Source organism: Toxotes jaculatrix, chromosome 10, assembly GCF_017976425.1.
Source record: "Toxotes jaculatrix isolate fToxJac2 chromosome 10, fToxJac2.pri, whole genome shotgun sequence".
In the NCBI taxonomy this organism is placed as follows: domain Eukaryota; kingdom Metazoa; phylum Chordata; class Actinopteri; family Toxotidae; genus Toxotes; species Toxotes jaculatrix.
The window spans coordinates 28596150-28614044 of NC_054403.1; the positions used below are offsets into that span (position 1 = coordinate 28596150).

The window sequence follows — 17895 nt, forward strand, 5'->3', positions numbered from 1 at the left end:
CGCTGCTGTGAAGTGACAACGCCACACAGAAGCCACAACATACTACACCGAGTAAAGTGCTGAGTTCAAATACATGGAGACCGGATCGTCCCTGCAGACAGTGAACTGTTAACGCTGTGAGTGACTGAGACCTTCTTGGTGAAGGAGACGGTGCTGGACGAGTTCCTGCAGGAGCTGAGTGATGGTTCCGGTTCCTTCTTCACCAGCGTCAGGTAATAACCCGTCCCCAGCTGGTTTTTCAAGTACAGAGACGATCCCACGCAGCACAGCTTCCCATGGGAGATGATGGCGATCCGGTCGCCCAGGATGTCCGCCTCGTCCATGTGGTGAGTGGACAGGATGATGGTCCGACCTGACAGGAAACAGGAAGTTCAAATCAGGTCAAGCTGGAGAATGAAAACCAAAAAGCAGGCGATTAAAACCGACCGATCAGAGAGCCTCACCCTGCCGGTACTTCAGCAGCAGATCCCAGATCCCTCTGCGGGCGTAGGGGTCAACCCCGGCCGTGGGCTCGTCCAGGATCACGACCTTTGACCCCCCGACAAAGGCCAGAGCCACCGACAGTTTCCTCTGCATGCCCCCAGACAGAGTACTGGTCCTGGAGGTGCGTTTGTGCGGCAGCCCGGTGTCCTGCAGGATCTGCTCGATCTCACCTTTGACCTGCTGCTCTGACAGGCCTTTGAGACGGGCATAGAACCAGATGTGCTCCTCCACCGTCAGCCTGCAGGGGGCGCCACAACGTAAACAGGGTCACATGATAAACTGGGCGAAGTGGAAATCTTACAGTGGTCACGGTGAAGGACTCACATGCTGAAGAGGACGTTGTGCTGTGGACAGACTCCCAGACTCTGTCTGATGGCACTCAGCTCCGTCCGGATGTCTCTGCCCAGGATGTAGGCGGTACCAGAGGTGGGAGGGAACAGACCAGTCAGGATGGACCTGCAGGGACCAGACGTAACACATGAACATTCTCAGTGTAACTGGTTTCTGAAGCCCTGTCTGTACTGGCTGATCTTGTCTTGACTCACATTGTGGTGGTTTTTCCAGCTCCGTTATGTCCCAGGAAGGAGGTGATTTGTCCCTCGTAGAAGCCGAGCGTCAGACCGTCCACTGCAAGCTTCTTACCGTGACGATAAACCTTCACCAGGTTCTCAATGTAGACACCGGGATCCAGGTGAGCCGGCTCCTCCTCCATACACACCGCTGGAAACAGAAGTGCAGACGCACCTTACCGCTCGGTTCAGGAACTTTCTTCCATATGTGGAATTTTGTTAGTTTTTTTTATGTCTGTGTTTCTGAGTGCAGCTTTGTAGCGCCACACTGTGGTCGGTCTGTGTCGTAGCAGTCTCACCTCCAGGGTTTCCTTTACGGCTCAGAGGGACTTTGTTGGTCTTTCCGTCCTTTTCTCCAAACCAGTAGGACTTGGTGAGGGGGAAATACCAGGGCCGAGGGATCCCGTACTGACCTGAGGAGACGCAGCAAATACACTTCAATAAATCCAGGCTGACGGTCAGAGTTTCTCTGTGGGATTTAATCACTTTTCAAAAGGAAAAGTGGCCAAAGCAAAGACGCTTGATGCGTCTGTGTCTTTGCGTCTGCTGTCGCCTACTGAGCAGAATCTGTAGTTTTTAATGGAAACACATGGAAAATGTAAACAACATTTTAATACTTTTTATAAGCTGGAGGAACACGTTCAAGTCAAAAAGAAAAGAGAGAAGAAGACAGACGAGTCCACATACTCATTACTGTCATCAGCATAACGGACTGAAAGACCAAGCGTTAAAATTATGTCCATTTATTTTATTTTTGTCCAAAACTCCTTCAGCTGCTGAAGAAAGCAGGTGTGAAGTTTTACCATCAGATCTGTTTTCAGGTGCAGGTGTGGATCTGTCTGCTGAACGTAAAGATGATGTCACTTCTCACCTGGAAACACTGCCTCGATGTACCAGGTGAGGACGCCGTACAGGAAAGAGTCGAAGTACATGAGGATGATGGCCGTCCGCAGGCTGAAGTCGTCCTCCTCCAGAGGACTCGACACCAGGTTCTTCCACTGGATGCCCACTCCCTGTTCCTCAAACAGAGCGAAGTACTCGCAGCCAAACCCGAACGCCACCGGAGACAGCAGGCTCTGCAGGGGACGAGGTCATGTGACTCACTTTGTCACATCACAACACGGCGTCAGAACAACAAACTTTTTAAAGGTCGAAAACCTACAGCAAAGACTTTGGCTCCGAAGCCGATGTAGTCCTGCCAGGCGACGCAGAGCACGTAGGGCAGATAGAGGGTGAAGTAGATGATTCCTCCACAGGCGGCTGCCAGGTTCGCTCGGGCGAACGCTGTGCTGATGAGGAAACACTGCATTATGGTCACCACAGCGAAGGATCCCAGGAAGAGGAAGACCACACCGGGGTCACTGTAGGGCAGCAGGTTCCCCTTCTGTAGCAGACACAAAAAGTCAGAAACAAAAACTATTTTAAACAAGGAAGTGATGAAGACACTTGTCAAAGGGACTGTACGTCCTCTGTCTCTAACTGAAACAGGTTCATGATACATTGACGTGTCTTCTGTGTCTCCTGGTCGTCACCTTGAGCAGCAGCACCAACAGACCGGCGCTAATCAGCAGAGGAATCAGGCTGCTGATGAACCAGCTGAACCACAGTATGCCGTTATCCAATCCCATAATCCTCATGGTCTCCTTCAGCCTCGCCTCCTTCTCATACACCACACTCTTCAGGATGATTGCCACCGAGTACATCCAGGCCAAAGTCATGAAGAGGGGCATGGAGCGGCTCATCACTCGCAGGAAACTGAGACAGAGGACATGAGGAAAGGTTTGAGCGAGCGATGAGAGGAGTCCAAAACTAAAAACAGAGCAGGCGAAACGCCGTGAATATTCCTACATGTCGTCTACGTAGCAGGGATAAGGCATCTGCTGGATGTAAACTCCCGTCTTCTCCTTGGTGCCCGTCACTGCTCTAATGATGCCTTGCTCAATAACGTCCTGCAGATACGAGAACCCTCCCCAGATGTATCGCATGTCCTCAAACGGGTCGGCACGAGGACCTGGGTCCCAGTATCTGAAGACGAGAGGAGAAGAGACGATGAAAGTCCTGTTAGTTTGGACAGCTGCCTTCAACCTGTGTGTGTGTGTAACTGGCTGTGAGGACAGGTGCAAACCACACGCACCAAAAACCACAGAGGCTGAAATGGTCTCATCATGAAAGTAGATGATAAATATTTCTGACGGCTCTAAAACACTGAACTATTCCTTTAATTCATTCATTTAATGGTGGACATTGTGGGGACGTCTGTCCTTAAACGAGAGGCACGTCCCCTCAGTGACTGTATACAAACACACGTCGTGGAGGTCCTTCCCACCCTTCAGGAGCAGGGACACTTTCATCTGTGTGTGTGATCTTACGCGTCTTTGATCTTATTGGTCCTCTCCACGTTGTCGATGTCCATGCGGATCTTGTAGTTGAGTTTGGCCGGCAGCTCTGTGGCGTTGGGCGGGATGTCCGGGAACACGATTCCCGCCCAGAACTTCCTGTCCTCCAGCAGAACCATGGACTTGTTGACCAGTCGCTCCTCGCTAGAGACCGGCTCCAGTTTGTCCAGGTTCACACACTGACACAGACACACACACGCACATACATCAAGTTCAGATCACGTGATCTTCACCCGCCAATCACAGCTGGTAACAGCAGGCCCTGGAGTGATGATGCCTCCCTGGTAACACTGATATCACAGATATGATCTGATGTAGTCGGCAAATTAAAACAGTCTAATCAATCAGTTTATCAATATGTAAGATTTAAACACAGTGCTCTGCCTCTGTCACTGAGCCGTGGCTGAATCTAACAGCTGATCCTGGATTGTACAGGTGTGTTTCCATATGGATGCACACACCTGTGGGTGCACACACACAGGTGTGTATTAGAGAACACGATGATGACGCAGCTTATTTTGCTGTAACAATGTCAGCCTTCAAAATAAGAGCACAGTTTGTTTTCCAGGACACTTCACTGTATTCAGTGTGTGCGCACGGACCCCGGACACGGACTCTGTACGTGGGTGTGTGTCAGGGCTGAGGTCTGGGTGTAGGCGTGGTGTTAAAGCGTCACTAACCTCAGGTTCAGGTTTAGCGTTGAGCTCAGGCTCAGATCCTACAAACGACCTTCACGTTCACCTGCGTCACATTCAGATATTTGTTCTGATTACACTCAAATCAAAGTGACAGATTCCTGCCGACCGACCTCCATGAAGCGGGAGATGCTCATGATGGCCTGGTCAGTTTCGTTGAACACCTCCCTCCAGGTGATGGTACTACCCGGCGGCTGGGGGTCATCCACCTGCCTGGACAGGAAGTTGGAGACGTCGGCGACGGTCCACTCTGTGTCGGCCAGCTGGGCGTGGAAGAAGCGAGCTGTGACGTTGTTCTTCAGCAGAGTCTGGACAGCGGACAGACAGGAGGACTTTATTTGTCTCACTGAAACGAATCAGTTCACAGCAGAAACCAGCGTGATCAGGTTAATGACGCAGCGCTGTGGCCTGTCGTCAGCGGGAGCTGATTTACGTTTGGTTATCTGATGATACGCACTCACACAGAAAACCGACTGGATCGGATTAATCAACTCATTCAGGGAAAATATCAAAGCTTGGATAAACGGCAGGCGTCAAATGAAAAGGTTAATGACTTTATCACGACGTTAAAGCTGTGAGATAAACTGAACGGAGACAGAGACAGAACAGGTGAGGTGGTGGGCGGAGTCCAGTTACCCTGATCAGGTCCATCTGCTGGCTGTTCTCCATGAAGTTCCACACTTTGGGTCTCATCTCCTCCCACATTCCTCCCAGGTCCCTAAACACACCAAGCTCCTGGAAGGTCCGGTTCACCTGAACGCACCACAGAAAAAGATCACACACAGGTGAGACAGACCGCCCCTCCCGAAGGAAGTGATGATACAGGAAGTGATGTCATACCTCGTGGATAACCCTCTGTGTTGCTGGGGTGTGGGGCGTGTACAGGATCTTTCCCATCAGCAGAGGCTTCAGAGCCTGCCACATCATCCGGGACATCGGGTTAGAGTCCATGTTCTTCACCAGACTGTTACAGTATGGAGCTGGACACACACAGAGAGACACACAGAGAGACACACAGAGACACACAGAGACACACAGAGAGACACACACACACAGAGACACACACAGAGACACACACAGAGACACACAGAGACACACAGAGAGACACACAGAGACACACACACAGAGACACACAGAGACACACAGAGAGACACACAGAGAGACACACAGAGACACACAGAGAGACACACAGAGAGACACACACACACACAGAGAGACACACAGAGACACACAGAGAGACACACACACACACACAGACACACACAGAGACACACACAGAGACACACACAAAGACACACAGAGAGACACACAGAGACACACAGAGAGACACACAGAGACACACACAGAGACACACACAGAGAGACACACAGAGACACACAGAGACACACAGAGAGACACACAGAGACACACAGAGAGACACACAGAGACACACACAGAGACACACAGAGAGACACACAGAGACACACAGAGAGACACACAGAGACACACAGAGAGACACACAGAGACACACACAGAGACACACAGAGAGACACACAGAGAGACACACAGAGACACACAGAGAGACACACAGAGACACACAGAGACACACACAGAGAGACACACAGAGACACACAGAGACACACACACACAGACACAGGGAGGTTAACCCTGTCAGTTTGGTGCACAGCTCTAAATACTACAATACCCATGAGCACCAGCTGCTGTCTGAAGCAGCCAATCAGAGCAGCAGTGAACTCAGACTCTTTAAAGCTGCTCCGGGTTTTGAATTTAACTGATCCAGAATCAGACAGTGATCAGATTTAAACAGTGAAAGAAAAGACAGAACACTCTGTGACTGGCTGTTTGTTAGTGAAATGCACCATGGGAGTTGTAGTGGCCGTCTTGCCTGTATAAACCGTGAGGACTCACTGGAGGAGTTGTCGTAGAGCGACGAGGGCTCGTCCTCGCTGCTGTTGTGGTTTCCGAACAGAGCCTTGTAGTTACTGTCTTCGTACCAGTTGAGGGATTTGATCTGCAGGCCGCCGCCTTCAGGGTGACCGCACACGATCCTGGAGACCGCCTGGTACATGGCGCTGGGCGACGACGTGGCGTTGTGCATCAGGAAGATGATCTCGTTCCTCAGGTCGATCCAGCTCTTCATACTGGCCAACTGGACACCAGAGACAGGGGACTGGTTAGACCACACAGTACACGACAGAGAGAGACGGATTCTGGGTTTGAACAGTTGGACCAGGTCTGACAGGGTCCTGGTGCCGGTGCAGGCTGCAGCGGTGGTCGGGTGGAGACACCGCCAGCCGCCGCACTGCGTCACTGGTTTGTGTTTTAGTATCAGTGACTAAAACTCAGCACCTTCTGATGCTGAAGCTGAAACGTGGAGAGTGAGAAGACGCTGGGACTTCAGCTGATACAGTGCAAAGAAAGGACAGCAGAGCGGAGAGGACGCGGAGAGGACGAGGCTCAGACGGGGGACTGCTGTCGTTTCCTGCTGGAGCTCTGAGAGGAAGAGGTTACTGCAGGTCGACACCTCGGCAGGAATCTGTCTCACATCACTACAGTAAAATATGACACGTTCACGCAGAGCGATGGACGGTGGCGTCCTTTGAGACTCAGCAGCAGGTTTGCAGGACGTTTACAGGACGTTTAATGTGTCGTCTTCATGTGGACAACCTGTGTTTCTGAAGCTGGACGGAGTAAAGAGCCGCTAACAGGGTTAGAGCTAACGTGGACGGTGACAGCTCGGCGACCTGAGGCTCTGACAGGTGGGACGTACGGGGTTTCCAAGGGACGTGAAGAGCTCAACAGTTTAAATAAAGTTTGTTTTGACTAAGAGACAGAAAAACGTTGATTAGGAGGAAAAGTGACTTGAGCTCTGAGGTTTGTTTGCTCTTCTTCATGTGACTCTGGAACAGTGACTCCCTGACCTGCCACTTCCTCTGGGACAAGAATTTCAAAGTAAAGCTCAGAAAGCAAAGCGAGAAAAATAATTTGGATCAAACACGTTTACTCTGTTTTACTACGGTTTGTAAACATGTTTATTTACTTTACTTATATAACACACACACACACACACACACACACACACACACACACACACACACACTCCTGTGCCTGACTCAGCATCCACAGAAACCAAACAAAACACAGCAGTCACATGTTTTCAATTTAACGCAGTGTGTGTGTGTGTGTGTGTGTGTGTGTGTGTGTGTGTGTGTGTGTGTGTGTGTATGTGTTATAGCCTCAGGGTGAAAAACAACAAACTGGGTCAGTCTCACTGAACTTTAGTCTGATTATCAGTCTGTCCTAACACCAGCCTCAGTCTACTGCCAGCTCACACTCTGTCCTCAGTGTCCACCAGTCTGTCCCTACTGTCTCTAGTCAGTCTATCCCTGCTGTGTCTCCAGTCAGTCTGTCCCCACTGTGTCTCCAGTCAGTCTGTCCCCAGTGTGTCCCCAGTCAGTCTGTCCCCAGTGTGTCTCCAGTCAGTCTGTCCCCAGTCAGTCTGTCCCCAGTGTGTTTCCAGTCAGTCTGTCTCCACAGTGTCTCCAGTCAGTCTGTCCCCACTGTGTCTCCAGTCCTTCGAGCAGCTGTTCTCTGTGTTTCTTCACCTTTCACATTATTAACACTGACATTATTTCAGACGTCCAGCGTGTCCTCAGAGCTGCTGTGACCTGCTCCGTGCAGCCAGCTGCAGCCCTCGGCGTCTCAGCAGGACAGCGAACGGGACGAAGATGGACGCTGAGCGTGTGTTGTTTGTTCAGACTCGTGTTTTCTCCTGCTCAGAGACTGTGAAGTGAAAACCTGCTGAGACGTTTGAGTCTTTGTTCAGCTGAGAGCTCATCTGTCTCTGAGCAGGAAAACAGCTTTTATCTGGACACAAAGACTCAGAGACACTCAGAGCTGCCAAGTAAACCCAGTGGCCCCAGTCTGTTGCTAACGTGGACTGAAGACTCTGCTGGAGGACACGTCTGTCTGTCAACTAAACTCTAACTCTGCTGGATGGTCATGTGATCAGGTGCGTTTCTTACCTCGACCGCCAGTGAACCCAGACTGTCCAGGAGGTTGTTGGTTGCCTTGGCAACCTGTCTGATGGCCTCTGGGTCAGACCTCAAGTCCTTCTGTGAGACATTGACACAAAATCAGTTTAGTTTCCAGCTTCAGTTTAAACCTGCAGAGGGACAGAGGGACTCTGAGGGACAGAGGGACAGAGCAGCTGATGGAGTTTTTCTTCATTCGAACCTAAAAGACATTTTTTAACTGTTAAATGTCTTAATGAATGAATGTCTTTGTACTTCACTGGTATAGATTCAGATCCCAGACACAGTGAGGACGTGACATGTGTGTCCTCAGTCCTCTAACCCTAACCCTGTAACGTTGACGTATGATCCAGCGTGTTGACCTATTTGGACCCTGAGAATCGCCGTGGATTTCTCTGAGATAAAAATCACGTCGTCTTCTTCTTTGTCCCAAATCATCACATTGTTTTAACCCTGGTTTAATAAAAGCTGCCAGAGACAAGCGTGTCCTCTGACTGAGACATTCGGTTTATTCAGATAAAACAGCAGGAAGGTGGACCTTGCCCGTCCCTGTCCACAGTGAGCTCTGATGCAGCTGCGTGTCTCCACCTGTTTGTGAACTCACTCGCTCTTTGTTGTGTGGAATCTTTGGACAGAGGGACAGACAGAGGAGCTGCTCTGAGCTCAGACCGATCAGAGACGGTCCTCACTGTCAGAGACTCACTGCCGATCGTCCTCTGACTCCACTGAAACTGAATGAAGGACTTTAAACGTTCTGTCTCTGCTGCCGTGGAAACTTTCAGCTCAGACAGAAACTTCGTCTGAGCTCGTTTCAGTTTCACCGTCGCTCGTAGATTTCTGCAGACAAAAGAAGCCGAGGCCTCTCTGACGAAAACCGGTCTCCAGGCTACGAAAACTGAGACGGAGAGAGCAGAGACAGGCCGAGGCACGCCTCCTCCCACACACACATAACACACTGAACACACAGCGAACACACCTTCGCCGTGTGTCACCTGAACGCCTCCAGCATTCAGACGCCGCTTCACGTCTCCTTCTCTAACCCTAACCCTTTCTTCTTCTATTCTTTTCCTCCGAGTGAGAACTGACACTAACCGGCTTTAGGTCAAAGGTCAAAACGTGACCCTGGAAACAGCAGTTTGACAAAATAACTTCAGCCTTCAGCAGCTGCCCTGAGACACAGCTGAAAGCTCAGGACCAGGACCAGGACCTGGTCTGAGTCTGGACCACATGTGGTCAGTGAGTGAAGCTGAGGGCACATGACAACTGCTGTGGAGCCGCTGTAAACAACAGCTGTAAACAACAGCTGTAAACAACAGCTGTAAACAACCTCTGTGATTGTTTACAGAAAACTCGGCCCGTTAAGACGCGCTGCAGTCAGTCGACCTGCAGTCGCTTCATTCGTTGGCACACGTCAGTTAAATCTCAGGTGAATTTACCTGCTCACTGCTCTATAAAACGACTCATTAATAATAATGAATAATTAATAAATGGCTGTTTCATCGGTATTTTCATGCATCTTAGTGATAAAGTTTACAGCTAAAGCAGCTGAAACAAAACTTTATCGCTCTGTCGTTGTGTCTGTCTATCAGCTGCTGCCTCTGTTCACAGACGTGTCCACCAATCAGAGCTCTGCCCTGTGACCTGTCGCCTGTCGGCAGGCGTGTTTTTACCCGGATGGGTTTGAAGAAGTCCAGGTTGTTCAGGAAGTGGTCCTCGGCGTGGTTCAGCCAGGAGGCGGGAGCCTGACAGATGACTTCCTGTACCAGCGTGGACACCTGTCGGTCCGGGATCGTCACAAAGTCCTCCACACTCCGCTCGCCCCCTTTCCTGGGACACATGTCCCTCAGGTGGACCCCGAAACCTCTGAGGAGGACCTGAGACACAGACCAGAAACAGAGGACAGCAAGACAAAAGGGTCAAAGGTCAGTCAACAACAGAAGATTCAGTTGATCCACTGACGATTATTCAAACTCAAACTTATTCTGTGCTTCAGTGAGTTCAGACTGAGCATGTGCAGAGCGCCTCCTCACCTTCTCCAGGTTGACGTCCGCGTCTCTGATCTGTTGGACGCTGTGTTCGGGGAAGGAGGCGTTCCTCAGCAGAAAGCTGGACAGGGTCTCATTGTCTCGCAGGAAATGCTTCAACTTGAAGCCTGAGGGAGAAAAAGCAGAGACAAACGGAGCAGGTCAGACCCTCGGTGTCCTCCTCTGTCCTCCACACAGAGGAGAAAAGGCCTGCAGACACAGCTCAGGGCAGTGTGTCCACAGACTGTGTCCGTCTCTGCAGCTGGAGGAGACACTGAGGCAGAGTTACCTTCTGCTAACCTGTGATTCATAATGTTACAGTACAAGCTGACCTGAGGTCAGTTTTCTCTGCATGACATCACCAAACAGTCCAAGTGAGTCAGCTGTCAATCATGTGACTTCCTGTTTACTCCTGTTTACCATGAACCAGAACCAGAACTCAGCTGCAGGTGAGACAGAGACCTGAGGCCGTCAGAGGAAGTCCATATTTGGTGTTGTGGGGGCTGGTGATGTGTGTGAGCAGGAGGTTAGAAAACAAACAGGACACGCATGTTGTCACATGTCTGGAGGACAACATTTCCCCTCAGGTGGAGGGATCACGCCCCCCCCTTTGTTCTCACACAGGTCTGAACAGGCAGCTGTGACGAGGACGGAGACGCTCCGACACGAGCTCAGTCAACATGTCTGAACACAGGAAACCGTGTCCTGAACGGCCTGTAACCTCCGTCCTGCAGCTGACTGAATGATCCCAGACTCACACGTACAGTGTCCCTGTCCTCAGAGAGGACAGTCTGTCTTCACCAGACCGAGGCTCCTCAGCCGGCGCAGACGGACCGTAGGTGTTCATACATCCTGCGTCCATGGAAACGTCCTCATCATCTGCGTCTTCATCACATCAAACACCAAACGCTTTGTGATTCCTCTGAGGACACGTCTCCATCAGCAGAGACATCAGAGAGCCAACGAGGTCCAGTCCACACCAACAGGTTCACATCGGCCTTCCTCCTCCTCCTGCAGTGGAAACAGCTTCTGTCTGCAGCGAGGACAAGCTGGAGGTACGGAGGCCTCACAGGGACAAAAAGCTGACTGTGCAGGTCTGCAGAGGTAACCATGTTAGTGACGGGTCAGTGGACAGGTGGAGCTGTCTGACATCAGCAGCTCTGAGTGATGTGATTGGTCAAATGAGGAAGAGTTTCCAGCAGAGCAACACGTCGGCTTCGATCACAGCCGTCCACAGAGGACACTCAACTTTATTCAGCTGCACTCACACCAACACGGGACACCTCTGTACTGTACATGTCTCTAAGCAGCCACGCCTCCTGTTCAGGCGTGCCGCGGCCCAGGTGTGGACCCAGACGCCGTCCCGTCCGGACCTGGACCTACGTTAAAGTTACACTCACGAGAAAAGGAGCGAGGACGTGGGGGAGGAGAGTCTTTTAAAAGCTCTACAGTTAGTTTTTCTAAGAGATCGAGACGCCATGTTTTTCCTGTTTGGAAGAAAATCGTCGGTAATAACAGAAAAAGCTGAAACTGAGAGTTTCCCTGAGTGAAGACGTCCAGCTTCAGATCAGGTCTCGTGTTTGTTCAGCTGCAGAGCGACATGTTTGAACTTGGTGACACTCAGCGTGACGCCGCCGAGCCGAGCGGCAGAAAACTCGACGTGACAGGACGACATGAAGAGAGACGACACGCTGGCCACTGCCTGCTGACCCTCACCTGTAGGGGCGGGGCCAGAGGGTGGACCCCCCCCCCCCCGACCTCCACCTAATGAGCCTGATTCTGCTCTGCACTCTGACCAGGTGAGATCACCTGAGAAGCCTCTAACAGGTAAACCTGCCGCGGCTCGTCTCCCCACCCCCGCTCACATCACGTGAGTCAGAGGCTGCGATTGTTTGATCAGACGCCATGAGATGGAATAAAGAGCAGAAACATGCTGAGGCTCCATCAGAGGGAAGGGGAGGGGGAGGGGAGGGGAGGGCAGGGGAGGGCCGGCAGGTCGGAGCAGGTACAGAAAAGACACGCCCCCCGCTGTGAGATAAAACCACAAATTAAAACACAAAGAAGCAAAATTCTTTTTGTTTAATGAGCCTGAAAAATCCACGAGCAGCAGCAGAGGAGGAGGAGGAGGAGGAGGAGGAGGAGGAGGAGGAGGAGGAGGAGCTGCTGGGCTCAGGTTTCAGCTCGACCTCAGACACAGGTCACAGAGTCCAGAGTCCGTCCAGTCCAGCTCTAACAAAACCAGCAGCAGGTTTCCACATGCTGGGATTTCAGGCTCCCATTAATGAAGAGATCAGACCAGAAAGATCAGAGAAGCTGGAACAGCATCAGTGATCGACTGGTTTCCAGTCTGAGACGCCTCAGCTGTTAGTGATCCCAGTGAGAGGCAGGTCAGTCCATCACAGGGCTGACACACACACACACACACATCCAGGTGTTTCTTACCTGACTGGCTGTTCTGCAGCGCCTGAAGAGCCTGAACCAGCTCCTTGAATCCATCCAGGTTCTTGTCGTTCTGACTGTAGAGGAGAATCTTCTTGGCGTCTGAGAACAGACGAGAAATTCTGCAAACACACAAAGTTTCCTGTTACAGATCAAAGTTGTGAGTCTCAAACACGAGGACCAGGAAAAGAACGACGTTACAGCCGTCACAGGTAAACACTGAGCACAAGGAGAAGGTAACACTAAAACACAGCTCATTTCTAAATGAATCGGTTTTCAGAATAAGAGCCTCGGCTCTGAGGCTTGGTCTCACATGGAGTCGTTGAAGTTGCCGACGACGCCCGGAGACTCGCCCGGTGTCGGGTTTCTGAAGCAGGGGTTGTTGGCGTTGCAGAGGATTCCCTGAATCCAGGGCAGCGTGCCGGCCGACGGCATCGCCTTGTTGGGAAAATGACCTGTGGACAGAAAAAACAGGAAGTGACTCAGTGTTAGCACCTGGAAACTGCTACCAAAGTAAAAGTCTCAACACGACAGAAGCATCTCTTCTGTTCTGTCTGTGACTGTCCTGCTGCTGCTAAGACTCATGGGAGACGTAGCTGTCAATGACAGAATCAGAAGTAAGTGAAGCAGGAACTGAATCGGTGGATTGTTTCACACTGCTCAGCTTTAATGAACCCAAAAACCAGGAGCTGGAACAGAGTCCAGATGTTCTGGAGGCTCTGGGGGTCTGGACTGTAAAGGCCCCTGAGACACGTGTGATCCGGTCAGAACACGTGTGTTTGCAGCAGCGTCAGTCAGATTAATCTTACAGATGTTCAGGACGTTTCTTCTTCTTTATCTCGCTGCCGTGTTGGAACAAAGCGTCCATACGTTCACTGCAGGTAGATAACCTGCATCAGCCGCAGCCGCCGCAGGGCCGAGTCCAGGGCGGAGGCGGCGATTGCTTCACCGCAGCACGATGACCTTTACCCCCCGCCCCCCCGTGGCTTCACCCCCGTGTCAGCTTTATGTTGAGAGGAGCTGCTATCAGAGGCTGCAGGGTGCCAGCTGGCCTCTGTCTAATCACAACACAGATAAGATACAGGCAGAGCTGCTCAGCAGGCAGAGTCCAGGACGAGCTGCGTCTAAACCGGCCGAGACCACGAGACAGACGGCCTGGCTCAGCTGCTTCAATCATCCCATACCTTTCATACCTTTCACCTTTTCAAGACTTGAATCATTCACACTAACTGTCCACAGCGTGTCCTGGACACGGACACTCCTCTCATCAGTCTGCTTTTTTTTCCTGTCTTACCAAAGTTCACGCTTTATTTTCATTTGTCCAGCTGTCAGCAGGTCCACTGCTGTGGGACAAGAATGTCCGTCAGCAGGTCCACCGCTGTGGGACAACAGTGTCCGTCTTCATATTAAACTCTTAATGCTCCTCAACTCTTCATTCATTCATCAAACTGTAAGTTATTATGAGGAAACATAAAAAACTACTGAACTTTATGCTCTTGAACAACTTCATGTTCAATTAATGTTCAATAATCAAACATTAATGTAATTAATGAATGTGTCAGAGACAAACTAAAGAGTCTGACGTGCAGAGACAGAGACGGACGACGTGTCCGAGGCAGAGACACTGGGATTTAAACACGTGGCAGCAGAAAGTGAAAGGCTGAACTTTTCTGTGACACAAACAAACAGTTTGTTAAAAATCAAACAGGAAGCTGTTGTGTCAGAGCTTTAAAGCAGCCGGTGAAATAACATCCCTGCTCGTCTCTGATCCACAGGAACTTTCTCTGAGCGGCTTCGAAGCGACAGGTTTCGACACGTCTGAGCTCACATGCTGCGTGAATCACATTCCTCAAACCGCCGACTGCTGCAGAACCGAAAGAGCTTCCAGAGCCGAGAGCTTCTGCTTTCACAGGAAAACAGGAAGATGACGCGCTTCCTGCCGCCGCGTTCGGCCCCGTGAAAACCGCCAGCTTTACACAGAGCTCAGGCTCAGGCTTTTTCAGGTCAATCATGATGCCGGAAGCAGCTGATGTCCTGCTGTGGACATTGGACATCACACCAGAGGGACGTTTCAACCTTTTCTCTGAAGGAAAGAAACTGAACTGTTTCATCTCTTCACTGTTTCACGTTTGATTTTCAACGTTTGAGTTGGACACATGAACTTTGACCTGAGGGAGACATGAGAGGACAAAATCAGTCCAGTGAGTCTGAGACACTTTGACAGGTGGAGACCTTCACCTTCATCCTCCTGCACCCAATGAGCAACCATCAGTCTGCACGGTGGTTCTCTGAGACCTGGTCCCTCAGTATGACCCCTGAGAGTCGGACCCCGGACTGCTAAACCTCCACCTCCACCTGCACCTCCACCTGCACCTGCACCTCCAGCAGTGGAGATGTGACCAACAGTTACGTCAGTATCAGTGGACAGCACACGGGACGGTCACGCAGGACAAACGAAGCAGCAAATCATTTGGAACTAACGAATATTTCTCGTTCGAACCATCAGTTTCCAGAACAGCTGCTGCTTCACTTCCTGTCAGTCGATTGACTGACTGATGGTTTCAGCTTTGAGCTTCAGACAGGCGCCGGCTTCCTGCCGCGGATGGAGGAGGATGGGAGAGCGAAGCGCTCAGCAGGTCATCCGTGTTCTTATATAATGCCTGTGTGACTTTATCGATGCTGAGCCGAGCTCTGTGACCTTCACCACGTTTGATAATGACGTTACAGCCCAGAGATAAAGAGCCATAAACTGCTCCGATAAATCAGCAGGCCAGTTTCAGCGTGGACACCTTTAATTTGAAATCCTGCAGTAGTGAGCACTTCCTCTGAACTTACTCCACCAGGCCAATCATCAATCAATAACCTCAGATTATCAGGAATCACTGGAGCTTTCAGTGTCAAACTGACAGCTGATATCAGACGTCCTTAAAGGTGCAAGGGTCTGAGTTATCAGGAGCAGCTCTATATACCTGCAAAATTACCCAGTATGCACCTCTCTGACACCTGTGGACTCTGTCAAACCAAAACGATAAAACTGAACCTGGGTTAGGGTAGAGGATTTCAGCCGGACCGTGTCGGTCCGAGGTTAAAGCAGCAGTGAAACACCTGACAGGTGAGACCGCACACAGCCAGTGACAGGGTTAGCGTGGACAGGCTAACATCAGGTGTCAGACGAGTCCAGAACAAACCGTTTAACGCTAACACATAGAGACGCTTTAACCTTAACACAGAGAGACACTTTAACGCTAACGCTAACACAGAGAGACGCTTTAACGCTAACACAGAGACATGATTTAACGCTAACGCTAACACAGAGAGACGCTTTAACACTAACAGAGAGACGCTTTAACACTAACGCTAACACAGAGAGACGCTTTAACGCTAATGCTAACACAGAGACATGATTTAACGCTAACACAGAGAGACGCTTTAACACTAACGCTAACACAGAGAGACGCTTTAACGCTAATGCTAACACAGAGAGACGCTTTAACGCTAGCACAGAGACGCTTTAACGCTAACACAGAGACATAACGCTAACACAGAGACGCTTTAATGCGAACGTTAGCACAGAGAGACGCTTTAACGCTAGCACAGAGACGCTTTAACGCTAACACAGAGACATAACGCTAACACAGAGACGCTTTAATGCTAACGTTAACACAGAGACGCTTTAACACTAACGCTAACACAGAGAGACGCTTTAACGCTAATGCTAACACAGAGAGACGCTTTAACGCTAGCACAGAGACGCTTTAACGCTAACACAGAGACATAACGCTAACACAGAGACATAACGCTAACACAGAGACGCTTTAATGCTAACGCTAACACAGAGACGCTTTAATGCTAACGTTAACACAGAGAGACGCTTTAACGCTAACACACCGAAACACTTTAACGCTAACACACCGAAACACTTTAACGCTAACGCTAACACAGTGAAGCATGGAGCTGCAGCTTCACTTTGAACTGAGTTTGGTGAAGCTCAGTTTCTTTCACTCAGAGCGAAGCTGCAGAGTCCAACACACGAGTCTCTGCTGGTTTCAGACTCAGTTGTCTAACTCCACCACCATCAACACACACACACATCCTGCCGCCACAAATACTAACTACAGCACCAAATGTGGATCCATCCGCCGCTGAAAATAGTCCCTGTCAAAGTCACAGCAGCTGTTTGAGGAACTGAAATGTGAAGTGTTTTTAAAGATTCATGACGTCATGGTGTCGTGTTGTCACCCTGCTGGTTTCAATCTTTACCTGTCACAGTAAAGCACAGACAGGTGTGCCTACGGAGGGACAGGTGTGTCTGCGGAGGGAAAGCCAAACCTCGCTCTCATGGAGACTCTCCTTCAGAGAGAAGCTGAGCTTTGCCTGATTTGGAAAAATCAAAGAGACGAAGGCGCTAAGGTGCAGCGCTGACTGTGAGCGCCCCCTGATGACCATTAACCATCCAACGGCCAATGAGGAAGCCCGATCACTCAGTCAGTCGACTGGTGTCGGGCTCAGTGAGAGCAGAACATCATCAGCGCTGCGTGAACCTCCACACTCTCAGTCTGAGCTTTAACAAAGGATCAGGTTTCTTTAAAACTCACACTCATGCTGCTCATACGGTGGGTAGTTCAGCCGCACGGCGATGAGGATGAAGAAGATGAAGAGCGGCCAGACGATCTCCACCAGGAGCTGAAGCTGAGAGACAGAAGGACAGAGACAGGAAACCATTAACCATCCTGACACATCAGGTCGCTAAGTGTGTTCCTGCGTGAGGCAGGAAGCAGCTTCACGTCCTTATTATTAGAATCATTAATAATTAATGAGGAGCCATCGATCGATCGACAACAGGAAGCAGAGCACAGAGTCACAGCCAGCACACAGAGGTGTACTGTTACACACCGTACACAACAATACACAACATCACAACCCAGCTCTGGTATTTCAGAGATCAGACCAGTTCAGTCCAGTTCTCCTGATCTGAGGCTTCGCTGCTCTAACTCATCATCATCAGTGGAAACGGATGAAGATCTGATCTGTTCTTGTGAAGGAGACTGCAGGGCTCAGGCCCTGATGTGGCTCATAAAGGTGGAGTAAACCCTGAGACAGGGCTCACAGGAGTCCTGCTGCAGCGTCTCCTTCCACCTCTGCCGCACCAGGAGGGTGAAGGCAGGAGTCCAGCTCCGCCGGCTGAGTCTTTAAACACCGTCCAATCACGGTTTCTCCTCATGTCTCCGGCTCAGAGAATAAACAAACGCAGCTTA

At 50.6% G+C, this 17895-nt stretch overlaps 1 protein-coding gene across 1 annotated transcript in view; it reads right to left on the minus strand.

Annotated features, from left to right (window-relative positions):
* Nucleotides 1-17895, minus strand: part of abca1b (ATP-binding cassette, sub-family A (ABC1), member 1B) — a 29744-nt gene that overhangs the window by 9122 nt on the left and 2727 nt on the right. Inside the window, exons 3-22 of the mRNA XM_041047519.1 lie at nucleotides 17236-17329; nucleotides 12954-13095; nucleotides 12644-12762; nucleotides 10208-10329; nucleotides 9848-10051; nucleotides 8169-8258; nucleotides 6052-6292; nucleotides 4984-5123; nucleotides 4780-4896; nucleotides 4257-4451; nucleotides 3422-3627; nucleotides 2901-3077; nucleotides 2585-2807; nucleotides 2215-2436; nucleotides 1924-2128; nucleotides 1352-1465; nucleotides 1029-1203; nucleotides 808-939; nucleotides 444-721; nucleotides 132-352 (exon numbers count right to left, since the gene is read on the minus strand). Coding sequence (XP_040903453.1) covers nucleotides 132-352; nucleotides 444-721; nucleotides 808-939; nucleotides 1029-1203; nucleotides 1352-1465; nucleotides 1924-2128; nucleotides 2215-2436; nucleotides 2585-2807; nucleotides 2901-3077; nucleotides 3422-3627; nucleotides 4257-4451; nucleotides 4780-4896; nucleotides 4984-5123; nucleotides 6052-6292; nucleotides 8169-8258; nucleotides 9848-10051; nucleotides 10208-10329; nucleotides 12644-12762; nucleotides 12954-13095; nucleotides 17236-17329 — 3417 coding nt within the window. The remainder of the gene's footprint in view (nucleotides 1-131; nucleotides 353-443; nucleotides 722-807; nucleotides 940-1028; nucleotides 1204-1351; nucleotides 1466-1923; nucleotides 2129-2214; nucleotides 2437-2584; nucleotides 2808-2900; nucleotides 3078-3421; nucleotides 3628-4256; nucleotides 4452-4779; nucleotides 4897-4983; nucleotides 5124-6051; nucleotides 6293-8168; nucleotides 8259-9847; nucleotides 10052-10207; nucleotides 10330-12643; nucleotides 12763-12953; nucleotides 13096-17235; nucleotides 17330-17895) is intronic.